The 23,213-nt window shown below is 40.5% G+C and overlaps 1 protein-coding gene across 2 annotated transcripts in view; it reads right to left on the bottom strand.

Annotated features, from left to right (window-relative positions):
- LOC109040083 (uncharacterized) overlaps nucleotides 1-23,213 on the bottom strand; it is a 46,212-nt gene that overhangs the window by 16,057 nt on the left and 6,942 nt on the right. The window contains exons 1-4 of one of the 2 annotated variants that reach the window (XM_072297346.1): nucleotides 10,723-11,676; nucleotides 3,982-4,066; nucleotides 3,409-3,629; nucleotides 1,984-2,194 (exon numbers count right to left, since the gene is read on the bottom strand). In XM_072297346.1, the coding sequence (XP_072153447.1) occupies nucleotides 1,984-2,194; nucleotides 3,409-3,629; nucleotides 3,982-4,066; nucleotides 10,723-10,728 (523 nt within the window). In that variant the 5' untranslated portion in view covers nucleotides 10,729-11,676. Of the gene's footprint in view, nucleotides 1-1,983; nucleotides 2,195-3,408; nucleotides 3,630-3,981; nucleotides 4,067-10,722; nucleotides 11,677-23,213 lie in introns of those variants that run through there. The other variant, XM_019055878.2, reaches the window with a different exon arrangement.

Raw genomic sequence — 23,213 nt, forward strand, 5'->3', positions numbered from 1 at the left:
TTTGGAATTTTCCGTGGTTTTTCTTCTCCGATAAAAGAATTTTTTGCGAAAATTCTAGGAGTGATTTTGGCCACTTGGAAAACAAAGCGAAAATTTTGATAAGTGGTTTCCGAGTTTCCTCCTCTTCTGTTTATCATTCTTCTTTTTCCTCTACTTCTTCGCACGACTGACCCTGTCCATATACCCTGTTTGTCTAGTCATACAGGGTACGTATACTGTCGTGCTTAGGAAAAACGCCGCATGAACATTTAGTAGACGCCAAATTTCCTCCTTATGAAACATTAATTTTTGAAGAAATTGTGAGTCTTTTTCTCGGAAATTTTCAGTTATTCAAAATCAAATTGCAAACCAAATTCTCAAATAAATTTGAAGAATAATTTTGAAAAGTTTGTTAGAAAATTAGGGTTTTTAAAGGATATTACGTAACGTCTGAAGGCTCATACGGCGTTCTTCCTTAGCACAATAGTATGGAACTTCACATTTTACTCGGAAAACCAATCAACATAATTTATCTGCCTCTACGTTTTTCTTTCTCCGTTAAAAAAATATTCCGTCAAAATATGCCAGGCGTTAAATTCGGCCCGTTTACCCACAGGGGAAAAAAATTAGAAGCAAATATTTTGCACCACAAATATTGTGATTCATGATTACTAAGTTTTTTTTCTCTTGTTCTGCTCCAGATTCTTTCTATAACCAGGGCACAAGCCCTGTTTGTCTAGCCACCACTGGACCAGGCACGCAAGAAACTTTACTTTTTTACTCGGAAAACTAATCAACATAAATCGAGCTGGATATTCCCTGAAGCGCTTGACCACGCCCCCGTACCCCTTTCGACTTTTTAAGTTGCAAATTAATTCGGCTGGTCTCAGATAAAAAATAATTTCAGTGGTTGACTGATTGTGATTGCCTCCATTATGCTCAGGCTCATCGCGGGTGGGGGATGGGAGCACTTTTTTGCCGTGCTACGGAAAAACGCCCAAGAGCATTCGCCGAATTTTCTCTCATAAAATATTTATTTTCAAAGTAAGTCATGAATATTCTCCTTAAAATTTTCAGACACTTTAGATCAAACTTAAAAAAAATTCTCTGAAAAAGCGAAAGAAAAATATTTACATGGCCGAAATGTGAAACCACGTATCTCCATTGCGCTGTTCCAAAATTCCTGCTTCTGTTTCATTATTTCAAAGAGAAACAAGCAAAGTTTAAAGCTTGTACAGAATTCCGTTGAATTTAATCGAGGTTTGCGAAAATATTCCTTTTTATGAAATTTTAAGGATACCCCCGAACCTCCCTTCATCGCAATGTAAACCATATGGGGCCTCCTATACGGAAAGGACCTCTTTGTAAAGAACAACTGGACTTCATTCAGAAATTAGGAACTACAATCTCTGGCTCAGTGGTAGAAAAAACGAATGTACATAGCTGCCGTGCTAAAGAAGAACGCCGTATGAGCCTTTAGACGTTGCCAAGTTTCCTCCGATAAAAACCGAATTTACTGGGGAAATTGTGAATATATATAGTATTCTCCAAAATTTTCAGACAATTTTTAACGCGATTTAATCTAAAACATCTGAAACTTTCGAGGAAAAATACACATGAATGCTGTCAAAAATTCATGTTTTATCAAGGGAAGTTTGGCAACTCTTGAATGTTCATACGGCGTTCTTCCTTAGCACGGCAGATAGGGAAACTAATGGTGCGTACATAGTTAAAAATACATGTTTTATCAAGGAAGTTTGGTAACTCTCGAATGTTCATACGGCGTTCCTCCTTAGCATGGCAGATAGGGAAACTAGTGGTGTGTACATAGTTTTTAATCTGCGAGCCAGAAATAATTGTAGTTCCTACTTTTAAACAGTAGTCAAACTATGAATACGATCCTGAACCTTCAGCCGATTTTAGGTGGTCTGCATCGAAAAAGCATACCTTCGTTTCACTTCCCTTAATATCTACCCTGATTTGAAAGGAAAAAGTAAAACTTACCACTGTGCGAGTGCCAGAAATGAGTGCCAGGGGTGGAGGCAAGGAAGACGTACTTAAATCGAGATCTTGGCTGGATGGGGCACTGGGTAACGAAAGGAACGCCGTCCATGTAAGGGGACTCCCTTTGGTGAAGACCATGCCAGTGGATACTCGTCGTTTCCTCCGGCAAGTGGTTATGCACGATAATTTCCACCATATCACCTACACACGCCTGCAAAAAGTCAATGCGGATATTGTTGGAGACGTTCTTATACACTTTATGAGGGCCAATGTAGCAGTTTTGAGAGGCATTTTCATCGCAGTAAATGAGAAGAATGGATAGCGATCAGTGGTGTGTGGCGTTCTTTGCGATCTATCGATATTTCCCCATTTGAAGCTGTGGTAAATAATCGATTGTTAAAGTGTTCGCTGCGAACACTCTGTTTATCGATACTTTTCCGTAGGTTTACATGGTCGATCAATCGATAAATCGCAAAGCACGCCACGCCACTGATAGCGATTTAACTCTCGAAAAGGACTCCACGATCAAACTGGGGGTTTAAAGGGGGTCATTGAACATCGACACCTTTTCTAGCCCTCTCACTGGCCAGCGATACAAGTTGAAGTGACGGATAAGCCTTTTTGAAGCCTCTAGTTCCCAGACCCTTTCCAGGTAAAAATTCCATCGTCAACATTTTGAATATTGGATACTGTTTAAATGCGACTTATCGCATTTTGAAATTTCTTTGTCGACAATTATTCTACCGAAGGCGGGGTATTGATAAGGGCTTTTTAAAGGCCCACCCTAGATTTCCTTGAATCTTTACGAATTTTGGCTCATCAGAGGTCTTCTTTTTTTCGGAATGCATCATGATTTGGTCATTTTAGGTGCCCTTTATGATCTAATTTTGGCCTAAATGTGGGTTTGAAGGCCAGTTTTGGCGGAAAATGCGGGTTTTGCGAGTTCACGGTCATATGCAGCTGGCAGAATGCGGTCGGCAGGCTGCCGTATTTCGGCTGAAAATGTAGAGAAAGCAGAATCGATGTGATCGCACACCGGTGCGGTATTTTGCCTTCAATTTTCGAGGTAGGCCAGCTAACATCCTCCATGCTTTAATAGTCTTTTATTCGAGGATTTCCTGTGGCTGCGAATATTGTCTGGTGGTAAATGTACCAACATACTGCCTTTAGCAGAGGTCGAACTCCTAACAGTTTCTAAGTCACTTACGTTTTTTTCCTTTTCCTTTTCATTTTTTTTTTCAAGTTTGCATGAATTTTTTAAATAATGTAAAATAATAATTTACTCTAAAAATTCATCGGGGAAGCACCGTTTTCCTGGAGGATGTACTTGCACATGAAGAAAACTCCTCAGTGAAATCGGCACGTGATTATTTTCAACAATTTCGAAATTGATATATTCAATATTTAAAAAGAGTAGGAGCGTACCTGGATCATAGGACCCGGGAATATTTTATTAACTGTGACGATTGGTCTCTCAACCCCATCTAACGGTATGCACTCCGGGCGAGAACAGTCTGTAATATTTTTCGGACAGTTGTAGCAAGCCTTGCTCATACTTTCGTACCACTGTACGTGAAAATCGTACTGACACCATCTGGCAGGAGCGCCAGCTACGCAATTCCTATCACATGGATGAAAATCCATCTCTGTAACAAGGAGAAGAAACAAGGTTTAACATTTCAGTTAACTGTCAAAACAATTTTATTCTTGTAGTATAAACGCCAAATAAGTTTAATAACATTTTTAGAATGCGGCAAAAGATTAACGTAGAGTGGCCACAATCAGGGAAAAAGGGAAAAATTACCCAAAAATAGGGGAATATTGCATTCATAAATGGGGGTATTTTAACGTGTTGTGTCTTGTGGCTAAATAATCAGAAATTTCTGTTGCCATTCTGCAATGCCGTCTTGGTTACACTTAGTGGACAAAAATATTATCGCGATACTGCATGCAATAATTTTAATCCAAAAGTAACCAAATTAAAGTTTTCACCCTCACCTATTGAACGGACAGAGCCTGCTAGTTGCAGGAGGCAAAGTGTAATCCATTTTGTGCTAACTCCCTCCATACTTTTCCATTTGATCTGAAAAAAAACAAACAAACAAGACGCATAATTAGAGGAGAGAAAGAATTTCTTGTGGAGATTCCACACCACCAATAGGGTCAAAAATGAGTTCTTTTTCAGGGCGCAAGACATTTTTTGAAGCAAAAATGTATGGAACCGATTGAAAAAATTGCATGTGTTGTGTTGGAAAAACAACATTCTTGGTCGAACCTAGCCGTTAAGGGGTTGCATACATATGAATTTGAAGGCGATTCGTGGACGGACGCCGCGAAATATAATACTCTCTCGGGTCTCCGTAAGACGAGTGTAAGTCCAAAAACTCATGAGCCTTGGCGTCCTGCGTGATCAACGATAGCCAGGTCTCATAACCCATCTAACAGAAACCGATTTAATTCAGGATTGTCAATGAGGCATTAACGCTCAAGTTTACGCTTTTACTTGCATTGTAGGGTATGGACAGCGTTTAGCGAGTCAACTCGATTCAAAGGGGTGAAAGAAAAAGGGGATAATCGCATTGCAGCGACGCAAAGTTTTATTTGATACTTTATTTCAGGAACGTTTGCAAATTTCTTTACGACTTTTGATGTAATTTTTCTTTGCGATTTGAGGAAAATTTGTTCCATTTCCTGTTGTGAAGCACGCACTCATTAATCAATAAAAAAGAAATACCTGTACTGTCAGATGAAACTTAAAACGCTGGATTGTAATTAAACCCAGCTCTTACCCCTTCATTAATAGGTAAGTCATTTATTTCGTAATGGAGACTTTTCAGGTGTCAGGGCCGGATTAAGGGGTGGCCACATGGGCCGCGGCCCATGGCGGCAAAATTAGGGGCGGCATATTTTGCAATTTTTTAAATGCAGGTACAAAAAAATCGGATTCAGAAAAAAATTACAAACAAGAAAAGGTGACAGAATATCTAATTTCTTGAGAGTTCATTAATTTCCAATTTTGTCGTATTTCGGTGATATACAAAAGACTGCGCACATTTAATTAGTTGAGTTAAGAGAGAAACCAAACACGTAATTTGGCCTGGAGCGGCGCGGCGCAAAGAGAAATGATGACGAGGACTTGAGATGAAAAGGAGAAGCCCTCGACGCGGCGCGGCGGTCGGCATGTAACACATATTAGCGCCTACGAGACTGCATGAATACTTCACGCATTGCGTCAAACACAGTACGGTCAACAGCGGTCGGCGCGGCGTGAAACGCACAGTGCCTACAAGACTACATGAATACTTCACGCATTGCGCCAAACACAGTGTGGTCAGCGCGGCACGGCGGCGGAAGTTAAAATTATTAAACCACATTTATGTTTGTTCTTTCTTAATTTTTTAGTTCATTTCTTACAAATGAAAGGCCTTGTCCCCACAGAGATAGGTTTACGGAACTGAACTTTCGCGCGAAGTTCCGTGAACTTTTGCTAGTAGTGTTGACAGGGCTTACGCAAAAAATGTGTCCAACACGAGTGAACGCGTCTTATGCACCCTTCTCCCTCCGGCACGTTCACTTGATGGTTTTTATTGATGTTTCAAAATGAATGAGAAGAGGGCGGCAAAATACAGGCGGCCCATGGGCGGCAAGTAGGTAAATCCGGCCATGGCAGGTGTCTGAAATTTTATGAATTTCATGTCTTCAGAAGAAACTCCGAGCATGAATACTAACTCCTTGGCTTCTAAAAGGAACAATTATGAAACGAGATATGACCAAATGACCTAATCTGCTAAAATACACGGGTTTAAATAGAAAATACCGCCTGATGACACCACATGGCGGCAGATTTTCTCACTTTGAAATCCATTCTTCTATAATTTCCCATATCGGAAAAAGATTATGAAAAATACTGCGAACGTAGCTTATTAAGCACAAAAAGATCCAGCGATACAATTTTTTCGTGCGAATTCTCCGATGAAAGCAAGGAATTCGCAGTTCAGCTGAAAAATCATTCTCCATTCAAAGAATCCCGTTGTTGGATCCTTTTAGTTTTCAGAAAAAGTGCCATATGAGAAAATTCTCACAGGATCGGTTAGGTGTTCATTAAACCAACATTTCGTTCTTCTGTGACGTCGTGGGAAAAACGGTCCTCGTAAAACCTGAGCTTTTCTCGCGCAATCAAATCGGTCTCGCTCTGAAATTCCTAGACGAAATTCCGCACTGGAGACGTAAATTGTGAAAAATTTCTTCACGCGCGTTTGGTTAACTACGTGACGGTCCCAACGGAGAGTTACTGCGTTCATAAACGGACAAAGCTTGAACTTTTTCTGTTTCACTATATTAGTGAACAGCGGCCACGGATTGCGCCGGGAGGAAGGAAAATAGCCGATTTAGATAAGGCAACTGTGCTTCACCTGGCGTAAATCTAGTGAATGGACTTTTGAACGTGTTAAAGAGCGCTTTCACTACGGGAGCGGATAATCGCAATACGACCGACGGATGTACGTCAACTAATTGGTAAACAATGGATTGTTTTGCTTTAGACGGTCAAGTTCACTCTTCGGGCTAAAATACTAACATTCGAAAAGCAAATTTTAAAACTTGAGAGACAAATAATTCTTGTCTCCTTAAAATTGAATGGCCTCACTAAAGAAAGGAGATGATAAGGACCGCGTTTAGTAGGAAAGAACCAAGCCACGTCTAGCTATCGCCAAAAACTGGGCGATTTAATTTTTTATAAGAGAACATTTGTGCGGATGTCTTTGAAAATTTCAAGGAATTTGCTTTGTACTGTGCAGAAAATTCACTGAAATTTGCTCAAAACTCGGCACTCCAGTTTTCATATACAGAAAATACAGAAATGAATTGCGCAATTGAATATGGCAATAACTGGCATGACTAGGTTCCTTTCTGCTTATCGTGGTCCATTTGAGGTACAGTGATGAGTAAGAATAAGACGGCCAAAGTGCGAGACCACGTACCTCCGTTGCGATGTTCCAAAAAATCCGCTATTATTTTAGTTATGTTTTGATGAGAAACGTGCCAATTTTCAAGCGTCTTCACACAGAATATTCTGATAACAGCGAGGGAAAATCAGGGAACATTTTACGCTCAATAATTTTTAACGGAAAAAATCTAAGAATTTGACAGGAAATCTGCAACGGCGCAAATGAAGGTACGTGGTTTGGCACTTTAGCCATCCATATCAATGGCGAAGGTGCGAAACCGCGTATCTCCATCGCGGCGTTTCAAAATGGTCATTGTAACTTTATTGTTTCCAAAACAAACAATCCAACTTTACTGCTCGGAATTTATACAGAATATTCTGATAACAGAGAGGAAAATTCGAGTTTCAAAGAAATTGCAATAACCAGTTATTCCAAGAAAAAATAAGGAACGACAGGTACTCTGCAACATCGCTAACGGAGATACGTCGTTTCGCAGTTTGTATCGATGTTGCCATCGATATATAGTAATCCCCAACAAACTTTTAATGCAGAGTTGTTAACAATAGAGTTGTCACGTTTCGAATATTCGTGTACTTATATCGTCATTTTTCCAATCTGAGTCTATTTTATAACGATCCTGTTACTATTGACTGTTTCCATACTGGAAGTCGAATCGACTCGATCAGACCCCAGCCAACTAGATCAGGCTAAACCAGCTCAGTCTCTCAGACTTCGCGCTTCCAGAGCGAATTAAGTGTCTCACTTCCGGTCAGTATTCGAGACATAGGTCATAAAAAGGACAGAACTATGAAAAATTCCAACGCATGTGTATGTATCTGAGTGCGTTAATCTTGTGTGTTAAGCACGCGCACAAGTCCTTAGTCAGTTCGTGTGAGCGTCTCACGATATCCACCAATCAAAATACTAAGCTCACACTAAAAGCTGGAACATGGGGAGGAAGGGGGGCGTGGGTGGAACCAGGAGGAAGCTAGGGGGACCGGCGCTGCCCCTCGATAATAAAATTGGTATCCCCCATACAATGTGGGGGTTTTTGCTAAGTAAAAGTGTGTGACAAATTTTTCTTCCCTGAAAGTGTATTTCAGTCAATGTTTTGATGAGAAGAGCTCAAAATTTCCCTTTATCAGGGCCGAATAAAGGGGGTGACCACACGGGCCGCGGCCCATGGCGGCAAATTTAGGGGGCGGCAAATGTTGTAATTTTTTCAAATGTAGGTATCAAAAAAAAATCTGATTCAGAAAAAAAATCACAAATGAGGAAAGGCGAAAAAATCTCTCACATCCTGAGAGATAAAGTATGGTAATTTCTAATTTGTTCGTCTTTCGGTGATACAAGAGACAGCGCCTTTCATTAGTCTAGTTGAGAGAGAAACCAAACACGCAATTTGGCCTGGAGCGGCACGGCGCAGAGAGCAATGATGGCAAGAACTTGAGATGGAAAGGAGAAGCCCTATCGGCGCACCGGTCAGCACGAAACACATATTAGTAGCGCCTACAAGACTCCATGAATACTTCACGCATTGCGTCAAATGTAGTGCAGTCAGCAGCGGTTGGCGTGAAACTCGTAGTGCCTACAAGACTGCATGAATACTTCACGCATTGCGTCAAAAACAGTGCGGTCACTTGGTAAGCAGCGGTTAGCGTGAAACGCATAGCGCCTACAAGACTCCATGAATACTTCACGCATTGCGTCAAGCGTAGTGCGGTCAGCAGCGATCGGCGCGTGAAACGCATAGCGCCTACAAGACTGTAGAGACACTTCACACATTGCGCCAAACACAGTGCGGTTGGCGTGGTGGCGGAAATTAAGATCATTAGATCACATTCATGTTTATTCTTATTCATAATTTTTTCATTCTTTTCTCATAAATGAAAGGCATCGCGCCCACACAGAGATAGGTCTACGGGACTTAATTTTCGAACAAAGTTCCGTGAACTTTTGCTAGTGTTGACAAGGCTTTTACCAAAAATGTGCCAAACGCGAGTAAACGCGTCTTATGTACCCTCCACCTCCGGCCTGTTCACCTGATGGTTTCTATGGATGTTTCAAAACGAATGAGATGGGGCGGCAAAGTACAGGCGGCCCATGGCCGGCAAGAAGGTAAATCCGGCCCTGCTCTTAATACGACTCAATTCTTTAAAAAAATTTCTTGGAAGGTGAATCTTCCATTTCGAGCTGAATAAATCCCTCCAAACTCCTTTTTGAGGCTGAGGAAAACTCCCAGAGATTCCATCCATGGGATGAATTTTTGCGCCCGCACCAGACTCCTCTTGATGAGGTACCCCTCTGCTCCCACAAAAATTTCCTACTTTCCATGTGCACTAGGGGGGGGGGGGGGGGGGGGCTTCAGAAAGGTTGAGAAATGAGTGCACTAAGACCTGTTTTCTTATCAGTTTTGCGTCTTATACGGTGAAAATTTTAATATTCAATTTATGAGCGAGAAATCAGCGTTTTCCTTGTTCGTCAGTTCAAATCACGTGCGTGCCAAAAAAGAAGCTCATCTGAGGTAAGTAAAGCGCTGAACTAATTTAACGAATTCTTCACGAAAGACTCTTAATTACTTTATGACTCGAGTTTAAATGGCAGAATGAGGAGCTGTATTTGGGCGGGAAATTCCTATGATTCCGGAGCATTCATCACTGAATACATAGCTAGTCCAGTCAATACATCATATTTCCTAATGTGACTTCTCTGGTGGCGTTGAACTGGACGTTCGTGTCTGAGAGAAGTATGTGAAAATAAATTGAATTTAAAGGAGCCATAGAGTCTCGATTATCCATCATTTTTTTAGATAATGTTGAGAAATTTGTATTTGTTACTACTGATAATGGTAGGTAATATTTTGAAATTCTTGAGTTAAAAAAAAAAAAAAAAAAAAAAAAAAAAAAAAAAAAAAAAACAACTTGAATCGATCCTTTTTCTATTTTCTGAGGTACGATAGTTTCATTAGTTGATGTTACTGGGGGATTAAGACTGTTTTTGACAATACGATCTAGTGATCGTGATACAGCTGAGAGTCTATACAGGATGTTCTAGACCACCCAGGACGGGCTTGGATTTCGCCAAAGCAAGTTTGTAGCGGCGGGAAACGCCATATGAAGCTCCAGACGTTGCTAAATTTCTTCTGGTAGAACATTGTCTTTGAGGAAAGTCATGAACCTAACTTTTTTTACCTTTGTTTCCTTGGAGTTATTGGCTTAAACACGTGCAGAGAAATAATATATCAGGAGCTTTCAAGTTTGTCAGTAAATTTGTACTTAATGGGAGGAAATTAGGCAACGCTCAAGGGTTCAAATGGCGTTTTTTCTTAACTCTTCAGTATTAGTATCGGAGAACTACATAGTACATACTGGTGCTTTGATACAACTATTCGTGCTCTGTGGACATGCGTGTTGCATGCTAAAAATTGAAGGCGCACCGGTCATTCTAGCCTATAAAGCACTGCTCGCAGCGACACGTTGTCACGGATCGGGATGGGTGTGGGATATAATATCCTGATTTGTTTAAATGGTGCGAAAGTGTCCCTTCCTGTTCTCTCTCCTTAGTTTTCATCAGAAAATTTCATCTCGCCGCCACATTTTCGTACCATCGTGCCATGAGCGCGCGCGTGAACATTCCCAAATTTTTCAATAATAATCAATTGTACCTGTATTTCAAATTTCTTCAGTGGATTTTCAAATCTTATCTCTCAGCTTTTAACAAATCATCTAAGGACATCAAAAGTCACAGATTACTGGAAGTTCAAGGATGGAAGAGTAGAATGTTCGAAACTCACCAACATTGCTTCAAGTTCTTGTTCCTGTTGATAAGTCGTTAAATTCCTGGTTTTAGTCCAGAGATAAACAAATTTCCATGAACTTTCGGAACATCCAATAACACGAATATTTTTCTGGCGCGAAACCTACTATTTTATCACTTTTATTATTTCAACTTAGTCCTGTCCATAATTTATTTTATCTTTGCTTGTAACTTTTCTTCAACTTAAAACCTTCAGAATACTGAACTCTCCCATTTACAATCGCTTTGTACTAAACATGTTGATTCTCCTCGCAATTTTTTAAATGGATTTTATTCAAAAATGTTCGCATTCCAATCTCATTAGCTTTTGATCGGGTATTTGTTGTAATTTTAGATTTGAAGATTCAAAGTTCCACGACCGATGGAGAGGACATACACTTCATGCGTTGCTCCAGTAAAATAAATTCTAAATGATTAACCGCAGCTTCCGGATTGGAAGCGCGTAGGTAAGAAACGAGTCATAGAACGCGCGCTCGTTAAGTACATTTACGTTAACTTTTTTCACGCTGTTTTCGGACAGAATCTATAACTTTCATATGTTTGTAAAAAAAACTTTGCTGTCCCGATTTCATCAATTTTTGCTACAGCACTCGCTGTGCTTCAATTTAAGGGTAATAAATCATTAATCAAGTACGAACACTTTGGGTTTATTTTAGAGTGATAAATCAGTTCTCGATCAGCAGCGAGAGCGCACACCCACACCAAAAACACCTCGATCACGTCACGGCGACACCACAACAACGTCACAAACTATCACGCGAATGACGTCACTTCAAGATCAGTAGGTCAGTCGATCATTCAATCGCCGTCAACGAACTTCACCACTCACCGCCGCTCCGTTCGCGTCAAACGTAAACAAAACAAACGGAAAAACGAAACTTGCATCGGAGCGCAGCCGACGGAAAGCGTCTCGATGGCTAATCGCACGCATATGAAAGCTTCTGTCCTCGGCGCGGGCTGTTTTATTCTTTTCTTCGCCCGACGGGGCGGTCGCAACCACCGCATCGCCCTCTTGGTTAAGAACCACGCAACTCAAGCGTAAACCCTATGTAGGTATGCGGTTTTGCGGCCGAGAGACAGTGCGGTTGGCGGGAAACCCGCGGGGGTTTCCACCCATCGACCCGCGGACCGGCGGTGTGCTTTAGGCTCCGACACATTACGGCCCGGATTTCACGGAAAAAGGTGGTCAGTGAAACTGGTAGTCGTGAGAATGCGTGTATCTGTGTTTTGTTTTGCTTTTTTCACACATCGCGACTCGGACCAGCTCGTTCCCCGCGCATACCTTTATTTCGGTTTTTCCTCGCTACCCGTTTTTTGGTGAGTCATCGGGCCGCAGCATTTGCGGTCAAAATAAAACGATGAAACCAGTTTCGAACGAAGGAGCGTGAAAAGGGACCAGCGAGGATGAGGAAGAGGGAATTCCTGCGATCAGTTCTTGATCTGGTCAAAGTGACCATTGCTTTACCGCGCATAAGTGGACCCAGCCACCTCGAACGGAGGGGGCGGAAGAGGGACAGGGGGCAGGGGGGCTTCTCCAGAAATTTTTTGAAATTTTAAAGTATCAAATGTGCAGTTTGAGTCAATTATGTCATGAATAATTACCAATCACAAGCGTCCTTCCCTTTTCTTTCCTCTGTTCCTTCCCTCTTTTCTTTCTACTCTTTTTCTTCCTCCTATTTTTCGGGCGACCGAGGGGGGGGGGGTATGCCCCTTAAGAACCCCCCCCTCCCCTAGATCCGCCTATCCTTTCCCGATCCGATTACATTCAAATGTGGTAATTAATATTGTGCGTGACTTCAATCCACTCAGTGTAATACCCTCATGATTTGATTCATAGATATTTTTCTCACGCTTAGGTTTTCGCTGTATGAGGAGTCCCGATTTATCATGCAAATCCATCTTCGAAGTCTATTACTGTTCGAATGTTTTTTCCCCCATTTTCTCTTTCTTTTTTCTTTTCGTCCCAGGTTCCGCCAAAATCACTCCTATAAATAAATCCTAAAAAATCATTTTTTCTCTAGAGCGAGACTTTGCGCATGCATCATGGGAGGATAAGGGGAAAATAAAGAGGGAGAAAAAAGAGGGGGGGTTTAAGAATGGGTGCTAATTCCTACACACTAAGAAAAACTATGGTTAAAATTACTATATTGAAGGTGATCCATATGAGTTCAACTTATTGGTGGTAGCTACCTATATGACCGATAAAGTGTTACTTTAACTATAAAGTGATAATCTGATTACCGTCGCGGTAAAAATACCACTAGTATGATAATTTTAACCATGGTTTTTTCTCAGTATACTGCTAAGACCACCAAGATCTGAGTGCACATGTTTCGGAGGAATATGGAATTCGCAAGACCGACGAGTTTCCTTCGCTGGAGTCTTTTTGGGTTTAAGAATGCACTCTCTCTGCTCCACTCCACTCCCCCCTCCCCATCTCTTTCTCTTCCTCTCGCCCTAGACTTCCGTCGCAGCAAGGTCCAACTCTAATCCTTCGATTGGTGCCATCAGGAAAATTGAAACCTTGAGCTTGGCCTTCGGATAAGTCAGCTCATACTATGGATTAGCTCAGTAAATCTTATGGTGCATCAAATCAGTGGACTTAAACTGTCACCTCAAACCGCTTGATCATTTAGCTCTGTTTTTCCCCATTATTTATTTTCTTAGACTGCGTACCATTCAACTCATTTATATGATCTATTGTGGTTAAAAAGAAGTAACGACCATTTAGAATACATTTTGCAATTAGGAACTGTGTAATTTCTGACACATTCTAGAAACAACAAATGTGCCTACTAGTTTCCACGTGGAGATAGTGCTTTTGTGAGTGACACAGAGATTGTAGTTCCTTATTGCAAAATGTAATCCAATTTAGCAAGAAACTATCGAATATTTACAGATTAAGGACATTCTGAGTAAAATGCGTCTTTAAAAAGTAAAGAAAAAAATAGGGGGAAAAACATGCAGAGGAATTTGCGTTGAGAATTTTTTTCGTGCTGAGGAAGCGGATGAAAAAGTGCTGCAAGTAATGTTCTACCGATGGAGTACTTACACAGAAAAAAGAAGAAAGAAGAAAGAAGAGGAGAAACAAGAAGAAAAAATGAAAAAATATGCAATAATCTATTATTTGTAAAAGCACGGAGCTGATTGAGAACAGACATCTTGATGCGATTATATTCGTTTTTGACGGATGTCTGTGTTGCCTGCACATAAATTGAAGGCGTTTCGAACATCTTCCCCTCGCGGCGATGTGATGTGCGCGTCGCGTAACCCTTTGTAAGGGTTTAACTCCAAAAACCATTTCACCACACCAGTGCGGGATCTCCAAAATTTTTTTGCTGTGTGATCCTGTGGATCCAGGATCAAAAAGTGAACCAAATCGCCAAATTCGACGATTTTCGACTCGACTCGATTGTAGCTCCAAATTACCTATGACCACTTCATTACGTAAACACACCCGCTGATCCGCTCGCGGAAAATAACCGCAAGTATGGTGGTTCATTCTTCCAAAATAAAATCGTGCCGATGCATAACCTTCACTGCATGCTCATCTTATTTCGCTGTAGCATCGGTCCACATTCCGGGGCGAGATCTATTCATATATCTGCTACCGTGATAGCAAAGAGAGTAGGTGCATTTCTGTATGAGCCATGGTTAGCACATGCTTTAATGGGTCTCAAGGTTCATCCTAGCGTACACTTACTGCTCTCTTCGCTATCACGGCAGTATAGGACAGTCATTTCCCCGCCCGTCGATTTCCCCACGCAGGGTCACGGTCACCCTGTCCATTAGATCGTGACGTCACGGTTCGTTTTAAAAAAATTTAATTTCTCTGATGATCCACCCGCGATTTTTTTGGATAAAAGTGTCAAGGAAGGTCTCAAGATTGAGGGATTGAAAACCGCCAAATTGTAAGTGGGGCCGATTTTTTTAAATTCGACTTTTTCTATTTTTAAGGGTAAAATGGCGGCAACAAGCCAATGTGTGACCACCAAAACCCACCGCCATCTGGTCAAATTAAGTTAAAATTCTATGTATGTTAGTCGTTGACATGTAAATGGGTGTCCTCAAAAGTTTCAAACCCTCCCTCAAAGAATTGCACCCCCTCATGCGGTGTTGCCAAGTTACGTACCCGATAATGACGCGCGAGCATTACTTACTGCCGCGAAAACCAGAAATATATCGGAAACAGTGCTTTTCTTATAGAGGGAGATCACATATAATTAATGAATATTTAAAATTCCTTATTTTTTAAACTCTTTGAAACTTTCTTAGTGCGTCGAAAGGAAGCCTTAGATTTCCGCGTTCAGGGTTTCGACTTTGCTAAATTTGCGTTTTCATATTTTTCGAATGATTTTAAAAGTTGAATCTGCTTCAGCCATATAGCTGCATGTTTATACCATTAAATGGCTCAAGCGGTACTGACTTTAAAAATATAAAAACGCGAATGCGGCTAAATTAAAGCCCTGAACGCTAGTTTCTGTACATGCCTACATTGAAATGTTATTAAAATTTAAAATTTAGTTTAAGACTCACTTGCGACGGATTGTTCCATTTCACGCGGACGCGTTTCAAGCAAGCTGAACATCATCATAATCAAGTTTTAATTGATTGACCCAGCTGGTGCGGGAATGTCGCTTCCTCAATTCATAAAATAAAAACAGTGAATAAAGTTTCTTTTCGAATCTCAGAGGGTTTCAAACGATTCAAAAGTAAGAAATTGGAATGACTCATCAATAAAAAGTGGACTTCGCCCCTAGGAAAATTATTGACTCCCAGGTTTCTGCTTTCCGCGGCAGTAATGCTGACGTCACGCGTAGAGAGATTCTCATTTCCATATTATATTATTGGTATTTTTGCATTTTTCATCATTTTTTGTTTTGTTTTTGTTTTGTTTTGTTTTTGTACCTACGCTAATCATTCTTTAGCCAATTAAGGAGCTTGGAGCCTGGAGGACAAGGTGCATAAGTGCACTTTTTGCTATTGCAAGAAATACGTGTTTGAAGTTTCGAAATTACGTGGATCCTTATGGCGAAAAAGAAAGTTCAAACTGACTTTTTGATGCGTAAAAATTGAAATTTGGGAGCGAATTTCTCACAAAATATGCATTAAAACTAGTTTAACTTGAAATCATGAATATTCATTTTTTCAAATACTGCTGCACTTACGCGCCTTGTCCTCAAGCCCCTCCATTCATTTACAGTGGTTTTGGAAATGACCGGCCTATATGAGTAGATCTTGTTCCGGGATGTGCGGTACCTTTGTTCCTATTTATCAGGGATCCAGTATGAAAAGCCCATAAAAGTGCGGCTCAAATGATTGAATGCGAGTGGAGGAGACGCGCAGCGTGTGGTTGCGCGCATGCGCGCAATGCCCGCGTGTGGCCAAGGTTGAGGACAAGAACCTGCACCTGTCGTGATCTCTATCACGTGCCACGCTATCTAACGTGATTCCCGAGTCATTTGATAGTTTGAATGAACTTCAGTTCGCGCCTCAGGCCAGTTACTCTCGGTACTATCTGGAGTGACTTATTATACTATTAATAATAGCACATGATTGGAAAACCAAAATTCTGCTACTGTGAAACAAAATCCCATTTCCCGCAGAGGTTCACACAAGAAGACCCACAATTGACCTCCAGAACTAGAGACAAAGAGAGACTCTCCATTGATACCTTGGTAATGGTGGAAGCTTTTAATTTCGGGACTACAACATTCAACTGGTTGACCTAGGTACGTACATCGTACAATGTTGAAAAACGTGTTGGGTGTTTCGTTTCGCGAACATACCGAAGTTTTGCAAACTTGTTTGGCTCTTTAGCGTCCAGCCCACCTTCAAACTAGGGGCTTCAAAGAGGTTCATCAATGGAACTGTTGACTGTTACTTTTCAAAGATCGTCGGCCCGACGGTCTTTGAAAGTAACCGATGTCTTCGGGGCACATCACAATCAGATCGTGAATTTTCAAGGAATTTTGTTCAAAAATGGCCGAGAAATTGAAAAATTAATGCCAGTTTGAGAGCCCCAGTTTGAAGATGGGCTGGACGCTTAAGAGTCATCCGAAACTCAACATGTACCTCGTAGGTAGATGAACAGCCGGAATAAGAGTGAAGACTGTTGCTCCCATAAATTGTCCATAAGAAAGTAATGGATCCCCAACATTAAAAGTTTCCACCCGTCGCCTAGAGGTCAGTGAGGGATCTCCCGTTGTCCATGTCCTGAATGTAGCGACGAGATGGTTAAGGAAGAGACATCGTACTCGTAACGGTTCGATTTCCTCACCAAAAACTAAACTCAATTCGAAGTACTCCTAGAATGACCATGAAAGCTATGGAGCTACCGCTCGACGGTACGCTCCTAGGTCTTAATTTGTAAAAGCGTGCAAAACTCAATCAGGACGAAAGACTCCTCGCTCCTAGCTGTCACATCAGTCGAACAGAATCCCACCAAGGCTAGAGGCATTACATAAAAGTAGTCGTAGTGAACGCCCAAACAACCTTTGAATGGACTACTAACGGACTTGTGACACCAAATTCTAGTTATTTGCCGGATGCTCAAGTTTATTTCCAATTGCTACATACTTTGACCTACGTTACTTTTGTTTCTCATCTCTTTTCTCGGGCGAGGAGAATACGACTCAACTGACTTAAAACATTGAATGCCAATACCTAATATATGAGTTAATTAGTGGGCTGCTCCCTCTGACCACTTCGCGGTCCAACTCCCCCACCGAAGCGCTTCGCGCGCCCAGGGCGTTATGCGTTACGCGTCTTATGAATTTAAATTACCGAATATGATTTTGGACGCTTACAAGACGCTAACAAGATATTTTGAAAGATTTTCTATTTTTATCAGGGATCATGTTGATGTTTCCTTAGAAGTATTTTTTTTTTTTACCTTTTTTTTAAATAAGGTTTATATATTTAAATTTATTGATGAAGTAACATTCCTCGTGGTTCCTTTAATTCATTTTTTGTCTACTCACCCGGCAAAGCAATGTTGTTGCTTCAATTTTATTTTTGCGCCAGTTTGCGATATTGCCTGATATGACATACGCAAAATTCCATTTTAGTTTCGGCAAAATACTTGAAAAATGCAAATTGTCCACCTTTTTTCTGTAACAAGGCATGAGTCCTAACAGAATAATTCTTCATTGGCAATGCTCGCACGATTACCTATTAAAATGAATATCGCAGCAATAGTGTCATTCAAAATGGTAAAATTGACCATCAATTCTTATTGTCAAACTTTAATCTCTATGCAAACTTCCTATAATCAAATGATAAATTTTCCCAAAACTTCTACAGATATAGTTAAAAAGTTGCCAAAAACATTGTCGGCAACTTTACCTCAACTCCTCGTATCCGACGAGTATATATTCTTAGCGTACCGTCAATTTTTCGAATTTTTCGGAGGCAAATTATGCGGGAATAACCTCTGAATTCAATCGTAAAAATAAAATGTGTAAGCTCCCGGGAACTCACAGGCTATTACCTCGAGATATTTCACATTTTTGCAGTCGGGGCGATAACCTAACAAGTAATTAAATTAGCGGGAAAATCCCCTTCTGAATCCCTTGATGAGCTTGGATAAGTAGTCGTGGGATGACTCGCACCTTCCACCGTGCGTAAATTTCCGGCCAAGTCCGCCTCCGCGCCACCGGCACGCGACCGTGTCGATGGTTTTTACGTTCGCCGGGAATCACGTGCGGTTGAAAGCGAAACTTATTTCTATAGGGTATTTTCATAGCTTTCCTGGTCCACATCACCATCTCGTCTTATTCATCCATACGCTGACTAATATCATATTCAATACTTAAATAAAAGGTGACCTCGGTCTCCGAAATGCGCATCATCGCGCCCTCAAATGGTCATTTTCTGGGTCATACTTTAAAAATTTAAAGGAAAATCGTCCATCACCTAGCTGATTATTAAAATTGATCGACATAGCGATAGACAAAGAAGACAAAACCGAAATGAAGCGTGTGGTTGTAACACTGGAAAAAATAACACATCGAAAACATTGACAAGAAAATATACTCTTGATTCAATCGGATTTTTGCTTGAATCAAAACGAAATCCGCTTAAATTAAGAGGCTTGGTTCTTGATTTAAGCTAGATTCTGATTGAATCAAGAGTACTTTTTCTCGTCGATGTTTTTAAGAGTCTGGACCCTAAATCCAATTTGTTTTTTTCCAGTGAATGGACAAGAAGGGAAGGTTAGTAATAGCCTCCTAAAAGCCGGAGATTTCACTATTTTTAGACTGCAGTCCTGAGGTCATTTTAACTTTTCGCATTTTCAACTTTCTCACTGCTAAAAATAAAAAGATAATAATAATATGATATGCTGATATCATACAGATATCATGGTAAAATCATACTGATATCATGGTAATACCATACTGATATCATGGTAATATCGTACTGATATCATGGTACTATCGTACTGATATCATGCCAATATCATACGCAATCCACACTGATATCATACTGATACCATGCTGATCGACTTTATTAGGATAGGTACCTATTGCTAATCCCGGGCACTATTCAATGAAAAGAAGCGAGGGAAATATGCCTCCGATCATTTATATAAAAAAAAAAAATTGTTCAATGTGTAAAAACGTGCGAGTTAAAATTAGAGATCATCGCACGTGCTCTGTGTAAATTCCTTTCCGTAACCATGACCTTGCCATCATCCGTTTTCTGCCATTTTTTCCCCCGGTTCATAACGTCGAGCGAATCTAGTTTTCAGCTCGGTATCTTTGTCTGAAATAAAAGCGTGCGACAACTCTGGGAAACGTTACATAAAAGAGAGGGAAATATAGATCACACGACCACGCGTAACGGCTCTGTTACCGAAAGGAATTTAAGAATTTACCTCGTCGCGCTGACTTCTGTAAATGACTGCATAACACGTGCTAATAATTAAGATCCTATCGGAGTCATCTTAATCGTTTAAATCATGAGAAAAATACTTCGTCGAGACATGAACTCGATTTATGACGCGTTCCCTTCCCCGAGCAAGATGCTGCTTTCAGAGTTTACCGAGAGTGTGGAAAACCTGAGATGCAAAAAATGAATAGACAAAAGAAAAATTTGAGGTAATTCCTTCAAAAGGCGTTGTCACGCAAAATTCTAAAATGCCATGAAAGGTCAAAGAAGTGATGACCTTTATGTTCTAATCATGATTAAAAAATCGACGGTGCAACTATCAAACCACGTTTTTCGGTTTGTGACGTTGCAGACTTCCTGTCATACTTTTATTGTTTTAAAAGGCAAATTACTAAAAGTCAATTCTTTTAAACTTCTGTGCTGTTGATAGGAAAATTCTTTGGAAACTTCAAAGAATGACACCAAATATTTGGTTCGTATACGTGAATTTAAAAAAATCTTCCTATCTTCGGATTTTTATAATTATATTCATTAAACGATACCATTTTTAACCCTCTGATCGAATAATTTATTTTTAAAAAGGGTTCAAGTCTCACATTTCCTCAAGCCTATGCTTGTATTTTCACCTGTCATGACTTTTAGAACTCACGAATTTTTACAGTTGCGGACTTCTTTTGAATGTAAATGGTTCACTTATAAGCCGCCTCTTTTCTTACCCGTGCGTTTGAGTCTCTCGAGATGTCTCCGTTGGGGACCGTTCATGTGTTGCGCAACGCGTGAATCAGAGGGGCGCGAACTTCAGATTAAAGTGATTTAGAGGGAAAATTAGTTTTAACAATTGAAAATCAGTGCATTATGTAATAGAAAATTGCCCTCACAAGAAGAGGAAGAAAAAGAAGAGGGAGTGAAAGGAGAAGAAGGAGAAGAACATGATGAAAAAGAAGGAAATGAGAAGATATTTTAAAACTTCGATGATTGTTTTTTATCAGACGTGTCTACTCGAAGAAAATGAAAATATAACTTTTTTCATATCGTCTCACTTCTCGTATTCGGACGTATTTGAATCGAAAGAACCCAGCTCTATTTCGACAAGGTTCTGCAAGTGTGTAAGTATATTCTTATTAATCTTCTAGAGGTCAGGTTACAATAATGGAGATGGTTCCTCTGGATTTAAATACGCTAATTCAAAAAATGTTAATTTCCTTTGAAGTTCAATTTTTACACCGAAATTAGAGTTTAGTTCATATGAGTCGAACTTTCCTCGTTCATTATCACGCAGAACTATTTGGTTCGTCGGACCGATTTTCCGGCTCGTAAAACCGAATCTTCGGTCCAGGGGTCCAGAAAATGCTTCGCCTTTACATTTTTGGAGGCAGCCTCCGCATTTTTATAGGTTGCTCTGACATTGCTGTCCACGTTACATTTCACAGTTTTCTTCGCATAAAACAGCGCGCTTATCTATTTTCTTCCCATACGAGTTGAGTATGTCACCCTTCTTGAAATGCCTTCATATTTGCTCCGCGATCTATCTGCGATTGGCCGATCGTGCTCTTTCTGCTTCCCTGAGCGATCTTTCAAACGGAATTTTTGGATCGTGCAACCGAACATTCAGTGTGTCAAACGGAGCTTTCAGTCATATAACTAAACATTCGGTTTGTCAAATGGAACTATGAGATCGTGTGAGCCGTGTGTTCAGTCGTGTATGCATCATCTCCAAATTTTAGAGTCCCGTAAAATGAACGGTTTAACAATCTGAATCGCAAGGACGCTTCTGAACGCCAAATGTTTGGTCTTCACGACCGAACTTTTCCTTTCTCCTCATCACATGTTTTCGACAAGACGAAATAAAAAGAGAGAGAAAAAAAGAAGACGGAAAAAAATCACTGCAATCTGATCGAGATAAGCCGTTATCTACAAAAACTGATGAATAAACCTCTCTTTTCCTACGATGGACGGCCTTTCGGGTAGTTACAAATATTTGTGCCGCGGAATCTTTCCTTGAGAGCTCTTCGCTCCCAATTTCGCCAATGCCGCCTGGTCTAAACCGCGCAGCCGTAAAACTGTTCGCATCTCCTCCATTCCTCGTTGCCAGATTTCGTGATGAAATTCGCATTCTCCGAATGCAGTGATACGGGAAAACAGGGCCTTGGAAATATTCAATTGTCATCAACGCAAATTTTGCTCCCCCTTTCTCCCCAGACCGATGAGTGGAGGGAGGAAGAAGAAGAGGAACGAAAGGAGAAAGAAGAGGAAGATGAAGCAGAAAGAGAGGCGGAAGAAGAAGAAGAGAAAGAGGAAAAACGAGACGAAGAGAAAGAAAAAGAAGAATAAGAGAAAGGAGAGGAAGAAGAAGAAAAGGAAGGAAAGGGAGAAGGGAAGGAGGGAGAGGAAGGTAAAGACACTGAAGAAGGAGAGGCATTAAAGGAGGAGAAAGAAGAAGAGGAATCAGAGAAGGAAGAAGAAGATGAATCAGATGAGGAGGAAGAAGAGGAATCAGAGGAGGCAGAAGAAGATGAATCAGATGAGGAGGAAGAAGAGGACTCAGAGGGGGAGGAAGAAGAGGAATCAGAAGGGGAGGAAAAGTCGGAATCGGAGGAGGAGGAAGAGGTAGAGGCAGAAGAAGAAGAAGAAGATGAGGAAGGAAAAGAAGGAGAAGAGGATGAGGGAGAAAAAGAGGAATGTACAAGGGTTCTCTGACATTTGATCAAATATAAGAATTGCGAGAGATTTGGTGCCCCCGTCGTTGGTGCCCCTTCACGGTTCGTTTGAACCAAAGTTAAATGAAAAGTCGATGCACTCATGATTTCTCTTCAGAACCTTGAAGTATGATGTAAACACATTACTTTAAGACCAAAACGAAAATATTCTGTCGAGCTCTCGGAAAATAAGGCCGATTTAAAGGTTTTTAGCCCTGAATCGGCTGAAAATTGCTGATTACGGAGCAAATATCCAATAATTATGGCTGTACTCTTTGTTTTTTGAAGTTGCGGGGGCATCGAGGGTAGGAAAAGGCCTTTTTCTTCCTTCACCCCCCCCCCCGCCCCCTTCCATAAAAAACCATTTACACCTATGCATATGCATGCGCTCAAATTGATATGAATGTCTTGCTAGTTTGAGTCGGTGGATTGGACCCAAAGTAGAATACCGATGACCAAACTCGAAAATTGCACAATCGCTTATTGCAACGTTGCAGATTTCCTTCTATTATTTTTTACGGCCGAGAATTTTGCAGAATTTCAAGGAAAACTTCATTAGTTTTTTTTTACAATGACATTAAAATTCAGTGGAAGTAATTCTCTCAAATCTCTCCTATGGTTCGTCTATAAATAAAGAAAGTAGAAAAATATACAAGCAGAAACTCTGAAACGTCGCAATAAAGATGCGTTTAATATTTGAGTTTACCTTTCAATATTCTTTAAAATGTATTAAAAATACAGCACATATTTGAAGAAAAAATAGTCTTTTTCACGAAAATAGAGGGTTAGTTATATTGAAAGCATTTGAATACAAAATATGGCAAAGCATAAAGCATGTTAGAATGGCAGAAAAGCAATTTAGCAATCAAGCATAAAATCT

The sequence above is a fragment of the Bemisia tabaci genome, chromosome 2 (genome assembly GCF_918797505.1).
Source record: "Bemisia tabaci chromosome 2, PGI_BMITA_v3".
Classification (NCBI taxonomy): Eukaryota; Metazoa; Arthropoda; class Insecta; order Hemiptera; family Aleyrodidae; genus Bemisia; species Bemisia tabaci.